Source organism: Numenius arquata, chromosome 6, assembly GCF_964106895.1.
Source record: "Numenius arquata chromosome 6, bNumArq3.hap1.1, whole genome shotgun sequence".
NCBI classification, from domain to species: domain Eukaryota; kingdom Metazoa; phylum Chordata; class Aves; order Charadriiformes; family Scolopacidae; genus Numenius; species Numenius arquata.
The window spans coordinates 48,087,356-48,115,253 of record NC_133581.1 but is presented as its reverse complement, the minus strand read 5'-3'; the positions used below and the strand labels follow the sequence as shown (position 1 = coordinate 48,115,253).

Sequence of the window (27,898 nt, the reverse complement as noted above, 5' to 3'; positions counted from 1 at the left end):
ACATTCCATCTTATTAAAAGATCAGAAGTTATCTCTGCAGTAGCAAACAGTTTTGAAGACCCACATGCCTAGTAAAGCAAAAGATAACTAACTTTAGCCTAACACTGATGGCACGAGTTTCTGCTCTAGTTCATGCCATGACATCAAATTTGAAAGAAGAACTTAAATCAAAAGATTCAAAATCAAAAGTTACATCACCAGATTTGTCACCAGCTCACCAATATCTTGGCCATGTTTCTTTGTGTCCACTACACCATTCATAACATATCCAGTTCTCTAAAATGCTTTGACTTCTGTCACGCAATACCAGAAAAAAGATAAATTATGTAACACACTTTCTTTCTTTTGGGGCTTTTATCTTCCAACACATTTTTTTTTCATTTTAGAAAGCATCATCTTTATTTTCTTTGCCCACTCTTGACACACGCAGTTACTTATCACATGGAGGAAAATGTCTGGTTTATCACTATCATCTGAGAAATTTGCATTTGGACTTTTGATTTTAAAATTTCCAAGGCTTCCCAAATGAGCAGAATTAACTGAATTAGGAAAAAAATACAAAGCAAAAGAAAACAAATCCACTCATTTCAGATCACTTTCCTAGACTTTCCATAGTAGTTTAATCCCATAAAATCCAAAGTAAAAGCCTGTTAGATATAAAAGTGCAAAGCTTCCAATTTAAGGACTAGTTACAACTCATTAAAGTAAGGACACATATAATTTGAAGCATTAGAATGTATGCCGAAATATAATTAGTGGCTATGAATCAAACCTGGATGGATTAAACTAATTCCTGGAATGCTATTATGGAGAGTACCTTGTGGAGAAAGAATGATCCTTCTGTTTGCACAGCAACTAAACAGCTTCAATTTACTTTTAAAATTGACATGAATAGAGATAAAGGCCCAGCATTTCAAAATGTGGCTTTCTAAATATAATCAGCCTGAATTATGCCTGTTTCACACTGCAGTACTTGCAACCTGGTTACAGGCAGCAGGGATAAGGCTGCACTCAGCTTATTTCACTGCTTAATTTATATGGTAATTACCACACCACTGCCAGAATGGAGAGCATCTGCCAAAACTGAAGGCCTCAGAATAATAAAACTGACATGTGCTGTGATATTGTTGAAGTGCTGACTAAGAAACTTCTTTTATCTCCTCTTGAAGCTATAAAATGGTATTCGTGTTATTACTAGCAGGGAATTTTAACAGCCTTGCATTGACAGCAATTATGTAACACATGCACAAAACAATAGAGTTTCACATCACTTAATAAATCCTTGAGCTCTCTTAGCTCCAGATCTCTCGCTGGCTGGATTTTATGGTCTGGTAGTTCTATCTGACCTTCAGAACACTGAAGTATACAAACCACAAAAGCACTAGAAAATTATTAGAAACAACTGGCTTTCCTCCCTGTTAGATCTATTTCATGAAGAGGGCATGATGCATAATCATGGAGGTTAATTAAAAGATTTGCTCGCTCACTTTTCTCTGTAGCTAAATGCTGTTGTGAACCTCTGGTATTAAAACAAGCAAGATACAGATATTGCTCTTCCTACCAAGAACATCCTCTTATTAAGCAACACTTGCATTAAAAAAGTAGCGATTCCTATAGTATGAAACAATAAAACAAAGACAATCTAATTTATGTTCTGGTAATTTTTATGAGAATAAAATCCCATCATTAATGTAAGGAATCTAAATTTGCAGCTGATTTTCTTGCTGATATTATCAATTTGGTTTCCAAAACTATGCTTTATTTTTTTAGCTTTAATATATTGCTCCTGAAACTCCTAGCTTCAGTACCAAAGCTTCATAAACAAACTAGAAACATTCTATTACAAAGGTTTAAAAAACAAATTGCCAGGTAAGAAAGTATGGGTAACTGAAAAATAAAGAATACAAAGCAAAGTTAAAAGGCCATTTCTGTATTGGAACTTACACTAAAATATTATTTCACATGGCACAAATCCTCCCCTCCTCCAATCAGAAGTTATTTGATAGGAGTATCCATTCAAAAACAAGCAACACTGTTTCACCTTCAGAAACCAGACCTCACTGAAAGTCACTTGGTAATGAGATAGAGACTAAACCAGCTACCAAAGCTACTCATACCATCGTTTCAAACACTGAGAATTCAGTTTTCTTACTACTTACAACTGGAAAGATGTTCGTTTGCATAATGATCATTTGCATGAATTCATTATGCACTATTTCTCTCCATGCTTCATATGTACACTCCTGATCTATTGACAGGTTACAGTCTATGTATATCATTCATAAAGAGTTTGATTAATGTATGCATAGTTATTATTTCTAACCTTTCTCCACAAATCAGTCCATACTCTCTGTACATGTATGTACTCTCAGTACATACTCTACACAAGACTTACTTTTGCCATTTCTTGAATTCACGTAATTCAAGTTTATTATTATATAAGCTCAAGTTAAAGGCATGCCTTTCTGAAAAAGTACCCTGAATCCATTATTGCACTGTACTTGAAATTACTCTTACAAACACAGGCCACAATGACTTCCTTTTTATACAATACCAAAAAAGGTCACTGTTCTTTTGCTGCTTTATTATACTAAAAATTCTTAGCTGCTTATTGCTATCACTTTGAAGTCACTTTCCTCATTACTGCTTTCTAGCTTTGTCCCTAAAAACACTTGTCAGTATTTACATTGGATTTTATTTCCCCAGCAATTATCTTAAATGAAAAATTAGTGCAAGATACTGCATATGAGTGACAATTCTAGCAATGAACAACTCTAATTACTTTCCAAATTACACAGGTATACCTGTTAAATATATGATAAATCTAAAATCTTTTAAAATGGCCTATATTTATATGCAAACCTTCTTATCCTAATATATGAATCTTTGGAGTTTTTTAATAGAAAGAGCATTGACTGCAAAAGTCTGCATTGGCAAGAGCTTCAATAGGTAGATTATGAAATTGAGAAACTAATATATGTGGCTTCAACAAAAAGGGTGAAGTCCTGTAGACTGCTCCTCACAAACCAGGAGCTTCCAGCACTCTCTTAATAAGCTTCTACACTCAAGCCAATAGCAGAGGACAGGCACAAAATGTTTGTTTCCTGTAGAATGAAGACTCCCTGCTGAGAGACACCACTTTTCCTTGAGATTTCTTTGAAGGAAAGCTTTGATTTACAGAAAGAAAAGCAGGCTAAGAAGACAAAAGGTCTGCTACAACCACATGTTCATGTTTGTATAAGCAGTTATCCAGTTTTAATCTTTTTTTCCGTGAACATCACAGAAAGTGAAACCATTCAGAGCATTTATAGTTTAATACTCTTCTTAGCAACAAATATTGTTTAGTGTTCAATACATACATATATATACACACACCATGGTATAATTGCACTACTTTGCAATCAGGTATTAGAGAAGATAAATTCACTCAGAAGAAAAATACATGCCCTCTAACCAAAGACTATCAATAGTTCAGGCAGAAAAGACTGTATGACCAAGATATGAACTAGTAGATCCCACCCTAGTAGATCCTAGGGATAGGGAGCCCCCTGCATGCCAGAAAATTAAGACAACACGTGAAGAACGTGGACGTGCTCTAGAAAATGGCAGTCACAGAGAGCACAAAGGGAGATTCTTAGTATGGAGGTGTGTTAAATTTTGACTGCTTTTTGCATTTACGAAAAAGAACTGACTACACTACTTGGTTTACTCTTTAAATTATTTAAAAAAAGAAAAAAAAGAAAAAAAAAAAGGAGCCTGTGAAGATATAGTGCAAGTACTCTTGAAGGAATAATTTAAAAGCGTGGGATAACTTCTATGGAAGTAATTAAAAATAAACCTATTCTCTCCTAAATATAACTAGCAGAGTAGAAAAATAAAAATGGGACATATTAAGAAGGTGAGGAAACATTTCTTACAAAATCCTGCCAGTTTCTTCAGTCTTCCAATGTCAACTTATTATAATGAGCTATTTTTTTAGGTACTACCCAACTAGGTGAAACTTAAAGTAGCACACCATTTAGAAAGCATATCTTCATAACTGAGTTCTCTAGAAGTGAAAACTTGTAAAGATTGATCACTATCATGCAGTATTATGTACCAAATTTCTCAATATTTGTAAGCATAACAGTGCCAAAATTAAGAGATAGTGGGGGCAAGAGGAAAGCAAAACCAAAACTAAATCAGACAACAGGAAAGAAACAAAGAAGCTACAACCCTGCTTCTTTCAGAATCTGGGCACTGTGTTACAGATTAGGATTTATCACAAAGTATGTGGCCAAGCCTCTTGGGTACACACTCAGGTGGTGCAATGGCAATTACAATCGCCCTTTATCGTTACAAAAGTACATGCCCAGAAAGTGATTTGTAAATCTCAATCTACTTCCCCTATTTATGAGGGGAGAACTCGACAACAAGGATACAGGCAAGTCTGAATAAAAACTCTCTTCACCACAGACCTGAGACAAAGCTCTAGGAAAAACAAAATTCATTAATCATTCATGATCATCTAGATCAATGATGAGACTGTCATCTGAAAAGAGGAAGTTTCTAGTACCCACACAATAATCTGTTTATGCATTTTGCATGAGAGAATCAAAGTCTGTACAAGCAGTGCCCAGAACGTTATCTTCTTTCCTTACAGAGGAGCACTCTGCCCATCACTCAGCTAGAGTAATATTGTTGGTCTATTTTATGTTAGCTTGGTCCTGAATTTTGTGTTCCTGGATTAATATCTTAATTTTACCACTGGAGAGATTATGTCCTTCCTCCTCTCAAACTCACAAAAAAATGATGTAGGCATTGAGTCACTCTCTTGTGTGAAGGAAAACAGAGACAAAGCTACTAAAATGAAATTGTTGGGGTTGAAGAAAGTGGAGGAGTACTCTAAGACAGATGCTAACTTCCTAGGTTGTGTTTCTGAAAGAAAATGGGCATAATCTTGATCATGAGTGGTAACATGCTTTGTACTCAAGGCCGCTTGGGTGTATTGGCATGCTCTGAGCATGTCTAGTAAACAGAGCCCATAGACAAAGGAATGCTCACTCTGGGAATTAAAAAACAGACTTAGGCATGAGGTAGGCCACGAGATGCCCAACTCTGCCAAACTGGCAACCAGTCTGAATACTCAATAGCAGAACAGTAGGTATCCACGTAATTTTTCCACCAAAATTTATATTCCCTTAGCTCTTCAGGTTCTAAGGAAAGGGAATATTTTAAGTGAAAATTTTCTGGAAAAGGGACATCCCAACCTAAGTGGTTTTTGATACTGGTGTGCACTCTGCACCATAGCTAAAAATATGCCGTGTAATTAGACTATTTAGATCAATGAGACAAAACTTTCAAAGCTTTTCTCAAACCAACTTTGTTTGACTCTGTAAACAGGATTACAGTGTTTCTGAAAAGAAAATTATTGCATTCATGCTAGAAATACTGCTGCTGTCGCCTCAGGAAACTGTTTCTAGAAGCCAAAAACCCATCAGAAATACTTCTGGCTTTCAACTAAGCTTTGTTGTAAACCTCTGATTATCAGATTTATCACAGTATGCCATCAGTTTGTGTTAACATGTTAATAAATCCATAATTGTAATTAAATCTGTAGATTTAATGGAATTTGTATACTCTTAGGAATTATACAAAAAATAACTTTTTTAATACTATTGGCTTTTATAGGTGAAAACAAATGATTACGTAGCTTAAACTGAAATACATGAGATGTCAACACCAATATTAAAAATGTTTATTATAAAAGTCACATTCTGCTAGGACATTTAAGATGGTTTTGGCTCAGAAGCCCCATGTGGCTGTCAAATAGTTTGATGTGGTTTACTAGAGTATCAGCACCCTGTGCATCTGCAACGTGCTTTACATCCTCCACTTTTAGAGATGCTGCTTGATTACACGTCCATCCCAGCCCCACAAAATTAAAGTGTCTCAAGAAAAGGTTAAAGCTCTACTACACAGTTTGTACACGCAGACATACAGACGCACAGGTATTAGATAAATTTACAGCCAAAAAAATTCTATGTTGACATTTTTCGCGGACTATAAATTATATAGTTGTCAACCTTACAATGGAAAGATGTACTTATATGCTACTTATCAAAAGATCAAGAAGTTAATACTCAACCATTAAGGATAAACTATACCTAAGAACATGTTGCAGAAGATTTTGTCCACACCAGCCCTGCTGTTTTTCTCTTCTCTCATTTTGAATGTGATATCTTAGGGCAAAGCAGAAACATAGCCTTCTCCTACAAAATTTGCAGAGAAACAGAGGCTCTCTCTTTAGCACACAGGGTGCAGGCAAGCCAACAAAAACAAGGCTTCGTTCCTGAAGAGATTAAACAACAGTGCTAACTGGCAGCAAAGAATAAGGAACTCCTAAGTTTGCCTATAGAAATGTGTAACAAGTAGTAAACACCTTGTCCTTGCCGTAAAATGACACATACACTTCAGTGCTGTGGACACCTGTACTAACCAGAGAAACTGTTAATCGTTATTTTAATACCACCACAGCTTTATACCATAGTCATTACACTGAGCTGTGGTGCTAGATGTTGTACAAACACAGCAAGAGAAAAGATAAAAAAAAATCCTGAACAAACCTGTAAGTATATCAATACAAAAGCTACATATACACAGGTAGTCAAGTACCAGGAAAATACTGGAAGTCCACTCACTGATCAATATGCTTGACTCTCTTAATCGAGAAATATGATCCTCACCAATTCACTGAAAAGTGTTTTGAAAAGTCTTTCGGCATGAGGGAAGCAGAGCAATATGCAACTGTTTGAAAATATAACTGGGTGACAAAGGGCACTATCCTGCTTTGAAGTCATGTATTTATCTCAACCGTGAACTAAAGACGACAGGTTGAGAGAAAGGGGAGTTAAGAAAGAATGAAAAAGGCCCTTGCAAGTGGATATGTGCAACCTGGTTCAGACACGATGGTGGGAGAGGTCAGAGGACAGACAAAAGGATGGCATGCCAAAAAAAGTAATAAGCAAATACAAGAACACTGTCATATTCTATTTGTTGAGATTAGAGGGTGTGACAAAGGATATACTGAAAGAATAATGTAAGAGCATAGAAACAAATCCATTTTCATTAATTCTGTCATCATCTAAGACACAACACATCTCCAATAAGAATCTGTTCGATGGTGTCAAATGCCAGTTATAAACAAAGACAATTAAGAAAGTAGTGCAGTTACAGTTAATTTAAATCATTAGAGACACAAAACTGAAGGAGATCAAACAATGACTATAAATAGCACTACATTAACTTTCGGGCTGGGTGTGTAGTCTAAGATGGTTTGTTCATTATTATAAGATGGCTAACACCATGCTATATAGGAGAAAAAAGATGAGAAAGCTCAGAAAATGAGATCTTATGCAAGACATTGAGAAAGAGAATGGGAACAAATATAGTGGAAGACGCGTAGGTGGGGTGTAAAACAAAAGGCTTTCTTTGTTCAAAATTAGCTGAGAGAAGTACAACAAGGGAAATGCTTCTTAGTTTTCTCCTACACGTTCTGGGGCAAACAATTAGCAGACTTGTCATCTTACCTGGAAACTACATTTTGGAAGAAGCAGGATCAGTACCCTGAATTGACAGAGAATTTGATCATTCTTTTCTAGAAACCCATTATGTTTAAAACAGGTCTCATTGTAGGTATCAAATTCCAGCAATGATTTCTCATACACAGTATCAATGCATAACTAATACTTATGATGCAAGCTGGCAACGTTACTTACCATCATATGGATGTAGTTCAGTTTAACTGGCCCCAGCATCTACATAAATATTGCCTTAATAATTTTCCATATAAACATAAAGCATAGTTACAACTTTGAATGGTATCTTAATATGGTTTAGTATTTAAAATTTAACACATACAAAAACTATTGAATTCTATTAAGCCTTAATGCAATTTACAGTTTTCAAAATATTTACTATAAATACTATTAGAAGCTTTTTCATTCTTGTCCACAGTTCCGTGAAAATCAATCAATAAATAGGAAATTTATTTTAATCATATGAGTGAAATATTTAAACTTTGTCAATCTGCTATTAGCCTTATTGCTCTCTTCATGTGTGTAGTAGCTGTTAAATGAAGCAAATAAGGTTTTCACACTAATGTTTTCTCCAAGGTGAAAGTGCTACTACATTTTACTCTGAAACAATTTTGTGCAATCACATAATGGGAACAAATTACTGTCCAAATATACGGTAGGACTATCTCTTGCCCTCTCTTTCTCTTTAAAGGGGAAGAAAGAAATTATGGTAGAAGTCAGGAACAAATTATTCTCCTTTGCTGGAAGGTGCCTAAGACAGACTCAGGATCAGGTACATTGAATTCAGTAAGTTTCAGGGGAAAAGTTGGAATAAAATTATGTAATACAACAAACCCTGATGAAGGGTAAACCATGAAATGGTTTGTGAGACTTTCTCCAGCCCTAAACAGTAATTAATTTTATCCTGAGGTTTACTTCCCCACAGATATACATTATTCTCCATCAAGAAGATAAGAATCGTGCCTTTTGGAGTAAGCTCCTGCAGATAATCAAAGCTCTTGACAGCACCGATATATTTACTATATATCCACACCAATTGCTCACCTTCCTGCAAAGTTCAGCTATTCAGATAACAGAATGGGTGTATGTTCTTATTATTTGATATTAAAAAAGACCTCAATAATTAACAATCACACATCGTGTTTGGCCACTAAATTGCATAAACTTGTGAAAAAATAATTCCTAGAGAAGTACAGACAACTGATGATAAATTTAAATTTAAGACTAGGCAAACTAGATTTAGCTTGTGTTTTAAAAGTACTTCTTGCAAGTAAGCAGACTTTTTTTTTAAGTAGGTATCAGTATCTCAGTCATGCTAAGAGATGACACTATTTATACATGTGCGTGCATGCACACAGTTATATGCATATATATTCTATATGCATTTGAAATATTTTTTAATTTATATATATTTAACCAAAACCCCAAAACAGACAACTGTGGCTAGATTTTCGCAGGAAAGAATCAGCTTCCAGTGTAAGACATTCGAAATAAATAGCCAGCAAAGGTGAAACTATCTACAGCTTGCTTGGATGTGCATTTAAACCTACTATCTGCCATGAAGAAATTCAACACATCATCAAACATGCTACTGGATTGTCGCAAATGGCCAACTAGTAGAAGCCACAATTGAAAAATAACTACATTTATTATTCTTTCTATATAAAATTCCTTTCATTAATGCTCAGCAACACGCATTTGGCAGCTGAACATTTTTTTTGAAGCAGCAGTTAACAATGCAATTCACAAAACAAAGATAAGCTCAATGGTTTCCAGGAAACTGAAAGATGAAAGAATGTGGAGAGAGTCAGCCATGGTTTCAAATGAAGAACAAGTGAACTAAGGTCAAACTAAAACCTAAAAGAAATTCAGCAAGGGCCCAGAAACCACAGTACAGATACATTTCAGTTGGATTGAAATTTCACAATGCATTTCAACAATGCATACAATACATTCTTTAGTATATTAATTCACTGGGGACAATTTTTTTTTCAAAATAAAGGAGGAACTCAGATTCCAAAGCCCTTAGTTTCATTACTTCAAGCATAATACTTAGCAGATTTTTCTGGTTTTTATATTGATTGTAAAGTATGTTAAAGTCTTATCTTCCAGCCTTGTTTAGTGTACTCAGTTCCAGACTTAGCTGAAACCATGAAGTTTCACATCACACACAAGGTAAGGTGTAGTGGAGGATTCCATAAATGTTAACATTTCAGAAGCCAGCACCTACTAAACAGCCTGCTCCAGAAGTATGGTTAATGTATTCTTCTCCCTTGAAGAGAAGGTCAGAGTACAGATACCATTATAGAAATCCACTTGAATAATTCATTTTGCAGGACTAGAAGAAACACAGCATTTACATACACACAAAAAAATAAATTAATAAAGTTACCTATATACCTACTGTAAATTATTCCTTAACACACAGAGCTAAATTCTGCTTAAACTATCCCTAATTTCCACCTAGGAAACAAAAACAAAAAAAAAGAAACAACAACAAGAACAAGAAGATATTTTATCTGAGGGATTTTTTAAAACATATTTTTTAAAGTCATCTCTCAGACATTAAGTTTGTAAGATACTATATTTTAAAATGATAAAGCCCAGCATCATCACGCATTCAGAAATATCATTCCTAACTGCTGATAAATCACCACCTCTACTCAGAGCAGAGAATTTATTTCCAGTTTTATGCAACAAATTACAGTGGTTTAGAAATGAGTAAAGGAGAAATTTAAATGCAATGTGAATTTTAAACAGACAATTTAATTAGGTAAGCTAGAAAAATAACTGAACATCAAAAGCCACACACCTGGAATCTTGCCAAAAGTGAAAGGCAATCAGTCACAACCTGTATTTTATACCACAGAAATCACAACATTTTCATCAGTAATAATGTCCTCTAGAACCATGCCTAGGCATCTTCCTCTGACATACAGTGAAGAGTGCCACCTATTGAATAACGAACAGTATTTTCAGAAATAATTAAATTATTCTGGAAACATGCCATCTACATACCCCCCTCGTCCCCCCCCAACCCAAGTATTCAGTTTAGCTTTTCATCACGCAGTTTCGTGGCAGACAGCAGTTTTGCTGCTATGTTGTTACAGAATTGATGGCCAAAATATTACTTTGGTATAGAAACAAGGCGCCCAATCCACACTGCATGAATTACCTAATTTTTAGATATTCCCACACCAAATAAGAAAAATTTTATTCAGTTATGTATGTTGCATCAGAAGGAGACACCATATTGTTTTGTCCAATCTTCTCTGGTAATAACTGTATTTTCCAGAAATAAGATTAGATGGTATCAAGGACATGAAACTAAAAGCAGTATTTTCTGATGGCTGTTCTTTGTTCACACAAAAAAGTGTACATTTTCTATATAGTTTACTGTTAGAAGGAAAAACCTACTTTTATTCAGAGCTGAACACTTCTTTACTTACACTGGCAAACAAAGTATCTCGCAGAGGACCTAAAGCACAAATATTTTGCATACATATGGTCTGATCTCAGAGTCATGCTACAGAGCAGCAACTAACAATAAGACACAGTATGTCCCCCCGCTTGAAGAAGCTTTACCAGGTGCTGCATAGCACGCAGCAATGCTAGTCTGGCCAGGAGTTATCCATTGGTACAGAGGACATATTCTATGTTTATAAACACTATAAATTAACATTAAAGTCTATCAATTTATAGTTCTAAATACAGACAATCTAGCCAAAGAAAAATGTGTGGTATGTTGCAAGAGTCTGCGTGTAATGTGATACCAAACAATACTGCTATAACCCAACCAAGACTTCAGACTTGGAACTAACCCATTTATATACAAAATATTTGAATGAGTCAGCAGCCCACTGCATTTCCCAGGCCTGCTGCAGACTATCATACAGTTCCCAGACGCACTTCCTCAGATTGTGTTTGTGTCATGAACAAGGTCAGTAGTGACAAAAAGTGATATAAAGGTCAATGACTTGGAAAAGATGACAATACGCAGATTTTATTTTAGCTGTTTACCCATTAACCGATTCAATACACTGAAGTTCCACAGAATTCCTCCAGTTACTTGCCTCCCATCTTTTAACTGTCTAACATAATAGAGCAGCTATTAAAATGAAGTTCTACTGTTGTTTTGGTACTATGAACAGGTAAGAGCTAAATACACTGCCTCACTGTAGTGACACACACATACAAGTGAGCAGCCTCTGAAGCAATCACTGTCTCCTTGTTTGAAGTCTTTGTTCCCACACTCCATAAGTGCGTAAAACTAACTGATGACACGAGGAATGTGTCAGTTACCCTTTTTTTTTTTTTCCCCAAAGACTGGATGTATGTAGTTGTATCCAAAGTACCTTTAAACCTGCTAGAAGTCTAATCATATTGGCTATGCAGTTCCAGCACCGCCAGCATAAACCCAGCATATGCAGATAGTGGCTGAAGTTTTTGCAACTGTAGTGATAGTGCTAACAGTAATTGAGATTATATCACTGCAGTTATGCTGCTATCTGAATCACTTTTGATCCACAACTGGAGATACATTTTTGAGGGTGATAAAAGATAACTACAACAGTATTTGTCCTAATTTGGGTTTACTGCAGAAGGTAAGCCTATTGCTGAATAAAGAACTCCACAAGCCAAAGGATGGATTTTTGTTCTGACACAACAAACATATGCTAAGTTTTCAAATTGCATAGCCATGAAAAATTACTATTTTTCCTTCAATGTAGTGATAACAAAGAAAGATTACCACCTGAGAAATGCATAAAAATTCTTGATCCTTTTCCTTGTAGAATCAAATAATCATCAGACTTGGGAGGGGGGATATCAGGAGGTCTCTACTCCAATCTATGGCTCAAAGCAGAGTCAGCTATGAGATCAGATCAGATACTTTATGGCTTTGTCCAGACATGTCTGCAAAATTTTCAAGGACACAGATTTCCAGTCTCTTCATGCAACCTCCTTCCCACTCCAACCCTCAGAAGTTGTTTTTATTTTCTTTAAATCCAGTTGGAACTTCTAAGTTTCAATTGATGAATATTGTGTCTTGTTCTCCCACCATGTAACTCAGTAAAGACACTACAGCTCTGCCTTCTCCGTAACATCTCTTTGCTATTGGAAAGCTACTGTTGGGTCTGCCTGAGCCACCTCTTCTCCAGGTTAAACAAAGCAAGTACCCTCAGCCTCACAGGTCAAGTGCTTTAGCCCCAGACCATCTCAGTGGCCCTCTACTGAACTTGCTCAGGCATGTCAACACCTTTCTTCGCTAGGTGGAGTACTCGAGACACAGTCTAATGAGTACCAGGTAAAGGGGAGTAATTACTTCCCTTAATCTATTGGCTACGCTTGGGTTGAAGGTTAACAGCATATTTGGCTGTATCATCACTGCAGGACACACTGCTGGCTCATGTGTAGTCTTATTGTCCACAAGGACCTCAGCAGGACTGCTCCCTGCCCAGCCAGGCTCCTCCTCGCACTGTTAGAGGAAGTTATTCCTCTCCAACACAGAACTCTGCATTAGTCCTTGATGAATTTCATACGGTTCCTGTCAGCCCACTCCTCCAGCCTCTCTCCCAGTGAGTTGCAGCCCTACCCTTCAGTTTACAGAGCAGATACAGTAATTTCATCAAAGGCAGCAATCAAGTTGGTCAGGCGTGACTTACCCTTGGCAAATCCATGCTCCATTTCCAGTCACCACCTTCTTCATTTGCACACCTCTTTTATGGCAATTTCCTACACTGATGCCTCTTGCTAATGTACCAAAATATTTGGGGTTTCCTAGTAAAAATCCACCTCCATCAGGTTACCCATGCCAGCTGTCATGTCACCTCAGTCTCTCCTACATTACTGTACTAGTTTGTCGTCTCCACATAGCTTTTGTTTCTCCGTAGAATGTGCTTTCTCATCTCAAAGCAAAAAAATAACACTAAACAAAGTTGTTAAAATCTTCATAATGCGCACATGGATCCAAGTTTTAACCGCTACTGCCAGCTCAGTAATGCAGTAACGTTGAGTCTTCAGCAGTTTCATTCTGACTTCACCTGAGCAAGGCAAACTCTCAAAGTTTTGTACAAAGATATAAAGGAAAAAAAAAAAAAAAAGATATTTTCTTCTTGTGCTCTTAAGAAGATCTATGAGAGATCCAACATAAAAATAAACACCAACATTGGCTTTCAGGCCAAACAAATGGCAACTGCATCATCTTAGGATTCTCCTTTTGAATTCATCTGGGTTTTAATGTTTTGTATATTTTTCCCCTAATTTCTCTTCTGTGTAGGCTGCTTTGTAGCTCTTTCAGCACAGATCAAAAAGCACATTTACAATGTATATTTATAAAAAAGTAAAATATTTTTACTTGAGATTCCCCTGCCACTAGTTTTTAGTTAAATTTCCTTATTTTAACTTGAGAGTAATGTAATAAATTATACTCATTGAAAGAGAGAAGAATAGTAATATATTAATTGAGAGAGGCACCTAAGTTTTGGTTTGTGAGTCCTGGCTCTATGACTTGGAAATAAATATAATTTCTGCCTACTAGGTTAACAATAGGATCCTCTTGGATTTTAAATTGCCTTTTCCCCATCCACTTTTACTCAAAGTAGTAATAAGGATGAGATGTGATGTACTAAAACGGTAATGATGTTTACTACCATTTTACTTACAGGGTCCTATGTTAAAGGTCCTTGCACCTATGAAATCCATGTATTACATGAAAATTAAGTTACAAAAATACAGCAAATGAATTCAGCAGAACTAAATCACACAATAACTTAGTGTATACAACATTCCACCAGACCGGGTCCTTCAAAGAACACTGGATTATATGAGACATAAAAAAAAAGTCCTTCTAGGATATATTTATGTATGATTGTTTATGATATCCCTGTCTGGGGAGGAAGAGAGGAGAATAATTTCTTTCACTTTGAAAGACACTATGTTAATAGGAAACATACATTAACAGCTGAAAAATATGTTTCCCAGATTAAGAAAAATAATTTGAGACTTTTGCTTTGGGGATATTTCTTTGGGGATTCCTTCAGGAATTTACACAAGGATGCAGAATTTTATTTTATTTTAAGACACATGAAATTATAAACTCCAAAGTTTTCAAACTGAGGAGAAAAAAATATGACAAAAATAGGAAACTTACAAGATTTCTCTCCAGGGATTTCAGTTGATGATCTATTTCTTTCAGACGATTTTGTTGATCACGTTGTTCCTTATTGTCTCGCAGAACCTTTTCACCTGGAACTGCTTCTAGGTTTCTGTTTGCATAAGCCAGAGACTCCTGACAAAAAAAAAAAAAAAAGAATAGGCAGAAATTAAACATATGACTTTATATTGTTTCAAAGGCAGATGAGTGATCCTTTGATTTCTATCAGGAAAACATTGAAATGTTTAGATTAATGTATCAATTTCAAATTTGAGAAATGCATAATTTTCATTATGCACATTTTCAAATACAATAGTTAAACGTAAGGCTTGACTTACATCAGTAAAAGAATTCTTCATCTTTGCATTTTAAGAGGAATGTCTTAGTCTCCAGAGCCAACACTTTGATGCTTAAATTCTACTACAACAATAAAAATGCACTGAGACTGAATGAGGGGTTCAAAGCTTGCTCCTAAGATCAGGATTAGGCCAGAAGGGAAAGGAAGAATTGAACTGAATGTAGGTTTTATTTACTAGATATCATGGTAAATGAGAAATAACCCTCTCTTGTAAGTTGAAGTCAGATGCACAACCATTATTAAAGATTTGGCTTAGACATTCTCACATCCTTCAGTAGCTTCAGATCAGATTCTCAAGTTTGTATCAGTCCTGAATACATTTAAGGTTCAATATTACATGGAATGTAGATCATTAAGAATTACATGTATTGGCAAAACAACAAAGTTATATTGTAATTGGAAAAAAAAAAAAAAAAAAACAGAACTTTCTCTTGCAAACCAAAGATCCTGTAGAAGAACCCAAGAAATCCAAATAATGGTAGAGGGAAAAAAATCAACCAAAAAACCCACCTGTTAGTCAATTCAACCCAAAGGAACATGGGAAACGATTTAATAAAAACATACTCTATTCATTCTTATTTTCAGAAGCAGCTCAGGGGATCTTAATAAACACACACTAGGAAAAGAATTTCAAGTGGCGTGTCTAATTGGAAGGAAAAACAACCTTTGTAATTCAACATTCAACAGAAAATTTCTCAATTACAATATATAAAAAACTGCGAGCATCTGTAAACAACTTTTTCTAAATATCAACCAAATCTATGAGTTCTAACATTTAAACCCTACTATTAGTTGCCTGAAAATAAACTTATTTTAACACAATACAAATCTTTGAATATATATTTACAATCAGCAATAGCTGGCAGTACTACAATGCCAGTAAATTTTCCTGTAACAGAAATAGATTTAAACAGCCCCACCTATTAATGACTACAATCTCTCCAAACTGGACTGAAGTTTAATGTGGGCCACCTAAAGCCAAATTCTTAATACAGAGTGTCTAAAGCTAGGTAAAGATGAGGTAGAAAATAAAACTGCTAGATATGTTACACAAGGGAAGATATAAGTACTCAGCAACAGCCAAAGCTGTAATGATCATCATGCAAAACAGAAATATCAAGTATTTGAAATGGCTAAAATTATTTGCTTTATTCCCTTTTCTCCAAAATTCTATAAGTAAATAAAAAAAAAAATCCTACCTAATGAAAGACACCAGTGTCATACAATCTTCTTGAGCCACAAAACTGGCTGATCAGTTTATTAATCTGCTTCTAACAATTATCTGTATCTGACCCCGAAATAGAGGTATCTGTCAAAATCATCTGTTTTGGTGAAGTGCGGGCATAGAGTACAGGCTATAATTTTGAGTACTTATTTAAACTTAACTATATTCTACTGCTGTAATTGAAAAATGGAAATATTTGGAATGGAATATTTTTCTGATAAAAGAAACCCAATCAGGTATGAAAGAACTCATCAAGGTAATACACAACACTAAATTATCTTTATAAGGCAATCAAGCAGACAAGTATTATTGTTTCTTTAAACACCATCTCCATTTCCTTTTATTTTCAGGTAGTTTTCCAGTTTTTAAGCTGGTAGCTGTACTCATCCCACACAGTCTTACACTTCAGATTCTTCATCCTACCATTTTCCTGTCTTCCAGGATTACATTCAACTTAATTTGTTTGTCCCCAAAAATATTATGTAAGACAGAAGCATTTGTAAACATTTAATTAAGTTGGCACAAGAGCAAAGAAATGTTTCAGAGAGAAATAAAGTTCTGATGAGAAACACTTCTATGTAAAAGAGAAGATTAGTCATGGAAAAGCATTCTGAATCCAGCTGGACTCGTTGCACAAAAACAGATGAATCTGTATGCTTCTCTGTGGCAGCTCAGCTATGGTACTGTAGGATAATTAAAGCCAGTTGTTAAAGATTTCAGAGTCAGAGCATAGTTCCCATATCCTGCCAAAATATCTACCAGTGGCAGAAAGCAGCTTTCCCATTGAGCCAGTGGTGGTGAAGTGTTTGCATTTCAAAAGTTGTATCTAATGCAATTCTTGGAAGAAAAGAAGCAGCTTTATGATATGCATCTCTAAGCTAATTTTGGTTTACTTCTAAAATTTTAAATGAAAATCCAAGCAGATGATTTACACACTAACATTTTTTCCCAATGTTCCGCACCACTAATACATTAAACCCTACTCAACTACAACAGAAGAAATCCACATCTCATGGAAATCAGAAAGAATTTAAGCACTGATTTTAGAAGTCACAGAAGATTAATGTGACTGAAATCAGCCTCTTCTCCAAATGAAAGGACATCCACATTCTAAATTAGACTTGTGTCCCACAACAACTAGAATCATTCAAAATAAATTCTGTACTTTCTGGATTTTTTTAGCCTTCTCCTGGCACCTTAATTTAAAAAAAACAAACTCCCAAGGAAAAAAAATTTTGCAGTGCATTCAAATTTGCATTCCGTAGTATCTGTGCCAACATCCTTAACTAGCAATTAAGTTTACAGAATTTACCTCAGTTATGGGAGAAGTAGTGATACAATCTAAGCTAAAGCTCTGAATAAAAGAAAACAATAGCAATTTATCTGAGAATTCAAAAATACCAGATTATCACTATTGGTTTTGAATACTACAGAAACCACCACCACCCCCCAGTCTCACCAACAAATATTTTGTCTTTCACAGTGTTTAGAGAATATGAGTGAGGGTTAATAAATAAGGCAATTCCTGCATATTTAATTCACTCTATTAGTAAGTTAAATGTGTCCCACTTCTAACTGGTTTTACAGAGGATAACAGCCTGATAGCTAGTTTCCTTCCTCATTCAGTTGCTGTGGTCAACTGAAGAAACAATTGAAAATCTTGTCATTGAACACTTGAAATCAAACCCAACAAGGTGCAGACAATCAGAATTCTTACTGCCTTGTCTTGCATGTGGCATTCACGGCATTCATGCTAACATATCACAAAACAAGATCTTCTTTTAGCAAAAACATTCAATTAATTTCTTCAGGCCCTTTCTGGGTAGGTATCAGTTGCCTTTGATCAGGTTCCAAAAAACACTCAGTACAAAGAATTCTGATATTGCTCTGTGATCCACCTATTTTCTGATCTCAGAGCTGATGCTTCAAGAATAACAAGGTTTTTAAAAAGCAAATTCATTAAAACTTCCAGTTTATAACAATATTAGGGGATATTGATTGTGATAACCAAGGCTGTTTTAAAAAGACTATGAGCAACAATGAACTTAGAACAACTACTTATAAAAAAAAAAAAAAAATATGTCATTTTTCACACCATTTGACAGGAAGCTCTCTAAACTCAAAGTAGTCACTAATTTCCCGGCTACTGCTGCATGTTACTTCCTGGTTTTTTGAAAAAGCAACTGTTAAAGGAATTTGAAAACAAAAGGCGTTGAGAATGAACTCACATAACCAAATTCAGAACTTGACCTGTTGTTATTGCCATGTATGAATTTAAGAGTGATTTTTTACCTACCAAAACAAAAGTAATCAAGAACACAGAACTAAGGGGCTAGACCTGTTACTAATCTTCTACAGTAAGCAGTCAAGTTCCTGAAAGTTGAGACTATTATTTTCTCCTCCAGTTACCATTAACAAAAAAAAATTAGCAGCTGGAATTCTATGTAAATATAAACAAGCCCAGTCATGTCACAGTGCCAGATTGCACCTACCAAATCAGGCTTCATGAAGAACTTAACACTGACTTGCCTGAAGTCAGGATCAAAATGAAATGAAGGCAACCACTAGACAGCCTGTCCTCTGCTGAAAGAAACAGCTCTGGACACGCAGAGAAGCAGGAATGAAGGCACCTCCAGGATTTTGGAGTCAACTGGGAAGGCACATGGAAATCAAGACACTTCTGGAATTAGATAGCTGCAGAGTGGGAGAGCGTGCTTTTGTTGTTTGTTTTGTTGGTTTTTTTTAAATTAGTTTTGCATTTATGCAATTACTGTCCTTCTAAATCCAGTTTTAAATAACTAAAGCCTCCTACTCACTTCAATTTACATTTATTCTGTTTAGGTGTTTCTCTAAATTTCTAAAAACACCTTTAAATAGTCCTATTCTTTGATAGCTTTCATTAAAATGACTCACGTGTTTATCTGAACAAAACAAAAAATGACAAATAGAGTGACAAACACTTCTACGTGTTTCCTGGAACTACAATGTCTGAAAGCCTTTTACATGCTGGAAAACAAAGTTGAAGGACAACTGCTTTTCACTAATGAAGGGTAATTTATAGAAACTCTCTCTTTTTGGTTCTTAAGTTTAATATTGTTCAAAAAAGTTAACACATTACTCTTCAATAAGCATAGACAGAAATGCAAGTTTCTATTCAAATACTTCCATGCTTTTACCTGAAAAGAAAGCAACTGCTTGGACAAACGCCCCCAAACAGCGCTCATTACCATGGGCAGTCGCACTAACTTCAGGATGAGGTCTCATAACAGCAAACACAAGCTCCAGCAATCATTGGCAAGCTCAGGTCTGTGAACCTGAAGTTACCAGGTAATAACTGCATTTGTGTAAGTGAATTACCCACTAGAGGGAGTCGCTGTTTCACACATTAAATCCCAATTTGGTAAATAATCAACATCAAAATGTGACTCCTCTGGAACTGTCAGAACAAACTACCATAAGCAGAACAAAACCTGAAGTTCAGAAAGAAATCAATACAAGATGTGACATTAATCGCTCTTTAGAAAAAGAAAAAAAAAATCCTACAGTTATTTTAGCCATTCAAAGAGATGTTTTTCATACACCAGTAACAGTTTTGCCAACGTACACTCTTACAGAGTCTCTGGCTATAAACTGTAAATTTTACAGAACTAAACAAGTTTTGTGCAGATTAGTGCCAATGGGAATTATGGTATTTTATGTTGTACTTCCCCCATTATATCAGGGGCAACATCACTGGGACATGGGATAAATTGGAGTCTTTTATGTACAAAATTCTAACAATCATTTCTCAAGGCTGAGATCTCAAAGGTTCTTAATACTACTGGCAAGGAAAAAAGACAAAGGCCATTAAAGACAAGGGACACACACTTTCAATTGATTTTCTACAGTCTTTAACATTGCTTATCAGTAATTGCTTTATCTTTCAGATCATAAATGAAGAGGCACTTTTAGAACCCTGAAGTAAGAAGAAATCTAATTCTAATTCCCAAAGATGAATTATCATGGGTAATGTGTCACTATGCTGACAAAACCACTGAGATCTTCATGCAGTTAAAAACATCTGAGTTACCAATTCCTGCATATAAAATTCCTTGTTGAAAGTGTGGAATCAACAAACATTAAAAACAAGACAGTCTTTGAATTATATACCACTCAAAATCGCAACATACAATTTTTCAGCATGATTTCTCTAACCAAAGATTTCACTTCATTCTTTAACACATATACTTTGAGAACAAAAAGAAGATAACTGAAGAAAATGCAAAAAATACAGATGCATGCTGTATTTTTATTAAGATCAAAGATCAACACACACTTCAAACAAGAAATCTGCAACATAAGCTCTGTTCTGTAATATACCTGATAAATCTGGCTTGGTGTTTTTGAGCAAGAGCTAGAAATCACAGAAAAATCCTCATCAGATAGGAGTACTTGGAGCTTAATGTCTATCTCATTGAGGTGATGAAATTCCATTGGTTCAGGTGTGTACCCTTCTCCTGGTGCTAGCCAGCCAGACACATTCTCCTATTGAAAGATACAGAAAATATTTAATCCTGATTCTCAAACTAAACAGACTATAAAGGCAGTTACACATCAAACATATTTATATTTCAAATAAGCTGTACTTAAGAATAAAATGTAAGTTTTCATCCCTCTCAGTATATAGCTGAAATCTGCCAATATTCACATACCATGCACACTCAAAAGCAGGTATGGGCAGAACAATTAGAGGCATACATTTTTTGTTTTTAAATATAACCAAGCAGCAACGTGAATGGACTTAAAAAATATGTATTTCATTTTATTATTAGAAAGCACATGCATCTACACGCACTGTTAAAAGGTAATGCCATAAAAGGTGTTGTGTTAACCTAAACAGACTTCTGCTATTATTTTACTTATTTCTATAAAAGTCCAAAGCCTGTGTTCTCACCGACTGGGCACTCAGAAGCTGTTAAATAAAACTGCTTAAAGCTAGGTGCTTCACCTCCATGCCAGCTGTCCAAAGAACAATCAGACACTTCCCAAGTTCCCCATACATTCTTCTGAAGGTTATGCAGCTCCCTTGATCAAGTTCTCTGTGCACATAAGAGAAGCACTTTGGATAGCTAACTCTTTTTCCTTAATGATGCATCTCTACTTTATAGCCTCTTAGCCAAGTTAGTCAAACCTTTAAAACAGTCCCATGTCAAGCCATGCCATGCCTACGGATGTCATGCTATGCCATCCTTCCATGGATGCAAACTCTTTCCTTGTTGCAGTTTCTCTATTTGTTCAATATAACAGTCCCAGCTCCCTTTTGAAGGAATAATTGCTTGTCATGGTATAACTTTCATATAGATCTTGCTGTCCAGTGCTGCACAGTAAGCATCGCTTTCTGATGCCACTGACATGAAAATCAATTTTAGGAGAGTTGTGCTTCTTTGCAAGACAGTGCAGAGGACAGAGATGAAGAGGAAAGACTCTGGCAGACATAGATCCACCAGTTCTAAGACAAAAACCACAAAGAACATGCTATAAGCTCACATTTTCAATTCTAATATTGAAGTGGAAAAGCACAGCCCTCAGAAACTGCACTAGAACTGTCCTCAACATCATCCCAAATCACTTCTGTTATGCCTTATATCTCAGCACTCCTTGTTTGCACACTTACTCTGGAGAAACCATATTACAGCTTAAGTCCAAGGAACTGTACAGAGAGTTGACCATATAGCAAACTTGAGACAGCAAGATACTTTTTGGTTTTAAAAAAGACAAATGCAAGTCAACAGGCATAAAAATGAGACATTCTCAACTACACTGAACACATCTTGTCAAACTCCCCCAACGAATTTGCATCTCAAAATCTGGCAGCAAATGCAGAGAGACATCTATTCTGATACACATTCAATCACACCTGCACAGCAGCACATTAGAAGTCCAAATAAAGCGGAAGATAATACACTGCTCTCTATTGTCCTCTGAAGGAAGCAGAAGCAACAGACTCCTGTGCAAGTCAAAGAAGGAAATACAATGAGCAGCTATACCTAAAAGGACAACTACTATTCCATCCAATAAGGAGTCAAAAAGAGGGAAATCCTGACCAAAACCAGACTTGGAATGAAACTGCAGAGGTTGATGCTATGGCAGAAAGCACCTGGAGCCAAATCTCCAAATGACGGTATGAGATGTAATGTGACACATTCAATGTATCACCAAAGAAGAAAAGGCATCCTGAGGAAAGCAAAGGAACTGCCCTGAGGTGAGCAGCTGCTGCCCTTCTAGAGGTCCAGTATGTTATCACAGAAACACTGGGAGAGACAGAAAGCACACAGTCCTTTTCCTGATCATGATTTACATGACTTTTTCCTCTCAATAGCAGTAACACCTGACTAACCAATACGAACACGTGCTCTTAGCACAGACAGTTGGATATTATGAGTGAGCTTGGCCCGCTTAACCCAAACAAATGAGCTCATATTCACAAACAGATGCAGGCTCTCCAGAGCAACCTGGCACTCCTGTCCCTCACTCAGGGAAGCAGGTCTGCAGAACCACCAGGCAGTGAGAATGACACCAGCACATTACATCTCTGCCCTGACTGCAAAGAAATGGCAGGTAGGGCCTCAGAAAGGCAGGACAGGGATGTGGGGAGGATACCAGTGTATTGCTGGTTTACTTTTGTTTTTCCTAACAGAAGAGGGCCAGCACCTTGCCCTAAGACTTCAATGTTTGTCTTGCAAGGGATTTATGTCCGCCACTCCTTTGCAGCTTCCAGATTAGTCCTCTGGCTACTCAAGCAGCCGCATCCACACAAGAGGAGGAAATATCAGCTTCCAATTACAATACCAGTGCTATGAGGTCATCCCTGGTTCATCCCCATTACCCTAAAGCACATCGGTTGCAAAAAGAAAAAAAGCATACCCCAAGCACCTGTCATAAGTTACCTCCATACTAAAGTAAAAAATAAAAAACCAAGAGAGTCATCTCTTTTGTGAAACAATCAGTTCTTCTAATGGTTTCTCATACAAGTACGATGACACAACTAGTAAGCCTGACCGGACATAACCCGACACCAGAAGAGCCACTCAGAGATGTGTCTAGAAGCTTGCCAGCTTTGTGGAAGCATCTGTTCAGGTGATACAATGACCATCATAACAAAAGTATCAAATGTGGTAATACACTTGTGCCATGTTAACCATGCCCTAATCATCCGCTGAAGTAATCAGACATTGAAGAGCACAGTGCAAACACACCAAAATGGCTCTATAGGAATTATTTAAGCTGCAACTGGACTCATTAGCTACAGCTCAGTGTCTATATCCCATGCTCCAAGTATCCAAATTACTCCAGTAGTCACTTCACTCCAGGGTTAAATAGACTCACACACTCTCTTTTGTATTTTCAAGATGGCTTTGCTTGGAAAATAAGCTTCTGTCCTGTCAAAGTTTCCTGCGTGTTAACTCAGAACAATACTTTTATAACAGCACAGTCAGTGCTTATTACTGCGGAACATCTGAAACAAATTATACCCCTGCAGCTTTGACAATTCGATTAGCATGACTTTGTACTTCTAAAGTATTTTAAATACTCATAAAACACTTTTTTTTGTAAAAAGTGAGAAGTGCTGTTTAGACATTTGACATAGTTAGTAGCATGAGTCGAATGAAGTTATCTAATCCACATCACATTATACAGAGGAATTCATACAGCATAGCCAGCTCTGCCTTGATTGATAACCTCCAAAACACTACTTTAGCCAACGTGGTTGCTTCAGATTTTTAAAAGTCAGAATGAAGTAAAATGAAAGTGGCCATCAGCTGGACAGTTACCTGGGCCAGCTTGAAGCAGTCGAGATTACTCATTAGCTGCTAATTTCCTCATGATCTTTGTTATAAAGCAGCCACAGGAAATGCCTCACCCATAATATAATTCAAATGTGGGAGAGGAAGACAGACTAGACAGGTTTAAATATTATCCTTTCTTTTATTCTACTTTGGCTGTTTATTCTACTTTGGCTCCTGATTCAGGAGCTGTTTTCTTTAAAGAGATGATCTAGTACAGACTAGACTAACCCACAAATTATCATTCCCGTTCTTGTCCCTTGTATCAAGAACATACAGCAACACAATGACCTGTGTAGTGATCTATTTAACACCTGATATAAATAGTAAAATCTTTATAGATACATGCCCACATCATAGTGATGCGTGCCAAATACAAAATTTGGATAAATGGTATACTTTCCCATTGCCTTGATGCCTTAGAATTGGTGCAAAAAAAGGTCACATTGCTAGTCAGAATTTGCATTAGCTATTCTGCATAAATGCCTCTAAATTTTGTGAAGGACACTGGCTTAAAGAAAAAGAAAACCCAATATATATTGTGAGAGAAGACTTTTGCAACCAGTAAAATAATAAACTCTTTTAAAAATATCTCTAGGTCAGAAAGCTATCATGTTTACTAACAGAAGGTTGTTTAAAACATCTTCACATCTTTAAATACTGATGGTCCTATCAAATGAAGGACCATCTCCTCAAATTAAACGTGCCCTTGATAAGGAAAGAAGAACAGAAGAGATGGAAATACCTACCTTTCCAACAAGAGGAGAAAAACAAACAAAAACCCCACAACTCTCTGCCTACAGTTTCTTCTTATTCAAAGTCTAGATGAAGTACTCTTTTAGCTGAACATTTTGTCGCCCTTATGTGGGATTATAATGCCAAACCTGTTGCAAGCATATCTAATAGAATACCTTGAATCTTTTCCTAAATGCACAGACAAAAGATTAAATAACGATCCAGTGAGCTTTAGTTTTGTTCTTCTAATATACAACAGATTACAAGTACAATAAAAAATCAATTCCTAACCAAAGAGACCAAAGAGCCTTCCACTGCATTTTTTTAATGCTGAACTATGTCAGCAAGTCAAATATCTCTGTGCGACGTCACTAACTGATGAGTATCTTACACAGATAAATAAGCCGATCTGCAAGCTCAGTGTTCATGTCCAAAAAAAATTAAATAAGCTTTCTATGTAAAGCAAGGGAACAATTGTCAGGTCAACAGAAAGACTGGTGGAATTTTACAGAAGTCAAAGTTTTTCATCTCATGAACATAGGGACTGAGTGGTTTAATTGCTGATAATTTTAAACCGTTGCATACCAATGATCAGCAAAGGTTATGTTTGCTGTGCTTCTACTTTAGCTTAGTAACTGTGAAAGAACAGTTACTGTTAAATTACTGCACATTTATATAACCTTAGTCATTTGTCCATCAGATTTTCCTGACTGATATGGTCTCCTTCACTTGTATGTGCCCCACAAAGCTCTGAAAATGCCAAAGCACAGTATATATTTACTAGTTTCCCTAGAGTAAAGAGAAAAGTTTTGGACCACTGACCAAATGAGTTTCAACCTAGAAATCATATCGAAGTTGGGTAAATTACAGATTCGTTTAATGTCACAGACCCTGGGTAGGTTGGTTCTCTGTTTTCATAACCAGTTTGGATTCAGATGAAGAAAACCCCGAGCTCATCTCCTTACACCATATACTAAACCAGTAATTTGTAAAGATGGATTTTAGACACATTTTAGAAGAGTAATGAAGAGCATCACCTCTTGGATGTCTTCACCACCATATTAGAAAATAACTCAAATTAAAATACGGGAAGAGAGAATTAAAGAAAAACAACATTGCATTTGCTTTTGTTTCTTTCTCTCACACCTAAGTTGTTATTTAACCTACTGAAAAATAATTTACTCCAAACCAGTTTTAGCTGTATAAATTAAACAGAAACTGGACTTTGGATATATTTTATTCATTCTACGCCAAGTTCACATCTTTCTTCTTAGGTACTGTGATACAGTGTATGCTTTGAAAGTGTTCGTAACGTTACTGTAGGCTTAACATAATGTACATTTTAATGTATAACAAATTAGAAAGCACTTTCCCAATATTTCTTCTTATTTATTAAAATGCAGGTTTCTTGAAGCTTTATATGAAGTTTACATAGTTTGAGGATGTTCATTCTATGAACACACACATATTTAGCATGTTTAATAACATACATAGTTGAAAAGTACTGTAAGTTTCTCTTATGATTCATTTTTTAAAACAAAGTTTATCTTCCCATCCTAGCAGCCTGATGACGACTTCCGTAAAACAGCATAGCCCCCAAGAACCCCTTCAGTGTGACATTCCCCTCAAAGCAGTAAGAAATAAAGGCCATCTCCTAGTAACTGGGAGATCAAAACACTATTTGATGTCTCCATGTTACTGGGAATCATTTTGTGGCACAGACTCCCCTAGAAGCAGTAATTGGTGAGACAAACACTTTTTTACTCTCCATGAGGAAAGGTATTTCCATCTACTTCAGCTCTTGCTATCCACTGCAGTATGCAGAATGCACACTCTAGCAATAGTAAGTTAAAGTATAAATATCTAATACTTAAGCAGACTTTGGCTCCTCTGTATACTTTTAAGACAGAGTGAGTTGGAAGCCATACAAAGATGTCATGTTATCTTTCTAAACAGACACATAAGTTTCATCAATGTATATTGATGAATAGGAAATATGAATGACCCATCCCTGGAAGTGTTCAAGGCCACGTTGGACGGAGCTTTGAGTAGCCTGATCTAGTGGGAGGTGTCCCTGCCCATGGCCGCGGGGCTGGAACTAGATGATCTTCAAGGTCCTTTCCAACTCACACCATTCTATGATTCTTTGATTCCCCAATTGCTGCATTCTGAAGTTCATGTCCTCAAAAAAGTCTTGGAGGTTTTTTGAAGTAGCTGCTGGCCCTTTTACCAGAAACTGCAGCACTATCCACTCAGATTGGTAGGCTGCAACTTCACTTTTCATGCAGAAAAAATAGGTCATCTTCTCTGAGTGTGCTTCTAAAGCTCCTTCCACCTGTGTCTAGCTTTTTTTTTTTTAAGTTCTGCTGTTTTTTCTGAGACCAGGCATATCCAAGTGTTAGTAAAATGAACAAAGAAGCCAATGCAAATTCATTCTTGAAGACAAAGCCAATTGGATTTGTCCAGCTTTTCTCTCCTGTCTCAGTAGGTTACTTCATGGTAGGACTAAAACCAAATCAAACTTAGATTTACCATAAAAATAAGCCAAATACAACAGGACAGCACAAATTAAAGTTGTCATACCTTAAGACTTTGCAATTCAATTCCATCTTCTGTATCTTTCAATAGTTCAATTAGCCTTTTCCTTTCTCCCTCAAGCATAATAATCTGGTTTCCTGAATCCTTTGCTAGCTGAAATATTTAAAAAAAGAAAAAAATAAACTTTACAAGCCCATTAGCTCCAACAGCACAAAGTATTTAAACCCTGTGAAATTAACATCTAAATCTTGCTTATTGCCATTATGTAAATTATCACTCTGACAGAAAAATCTAGCAACCTACATATAATAAATTGATAATCTTATACAGCCTTTGACATAGTTGGGGGGGAGTTTCATTGTATGAAAAATCATTATAGCTACTAAGTCTTAACAGAAAAGAAACCATGAAAATCAAGGCATCTATTTGCTGACAGAAAGAAGTAATCTGCAAATAAGGGTCCCATGCAGGCTATACATGAACAACCTG

The 27,898-nt window shown here is 36.1% G+C and overlaps 1 protein-coding gene across 1 annotated transcript in view; it reads right to left on the bottom strand.

Annotated features, from left to right (window-relative positions):
* FSIP1 (fibrous sheath interacting protein 1) overlaps nucleotides 1-27,898 on the bottom strand; it is a 76,456-nt gene that overhangs the window by 37,300 nt on the left and 11,258 nt on the right. The window contains exons 8-10 of the mRNA XM_074149756.1: nucleotides 27,455-27,562; nucleotides 20,673-20,837; nucleotides 14,728-14,865 (exon numbers count right to left, since the gene is read on the bottom strand). Of these exons, the coding sequence (XP_074005857.1) occupies nucleotides 14,728-14,865; nucleotides 20,673-20,837; nucleotides 27,455-27,562 (411 nt within the window). The remainder of the gene's footprint in view (nucleotides 1-14,727; nucleotides 14,866-20,672; nucleotides 20,838-27,454; nucleotides 27,563-27,898) is intronic.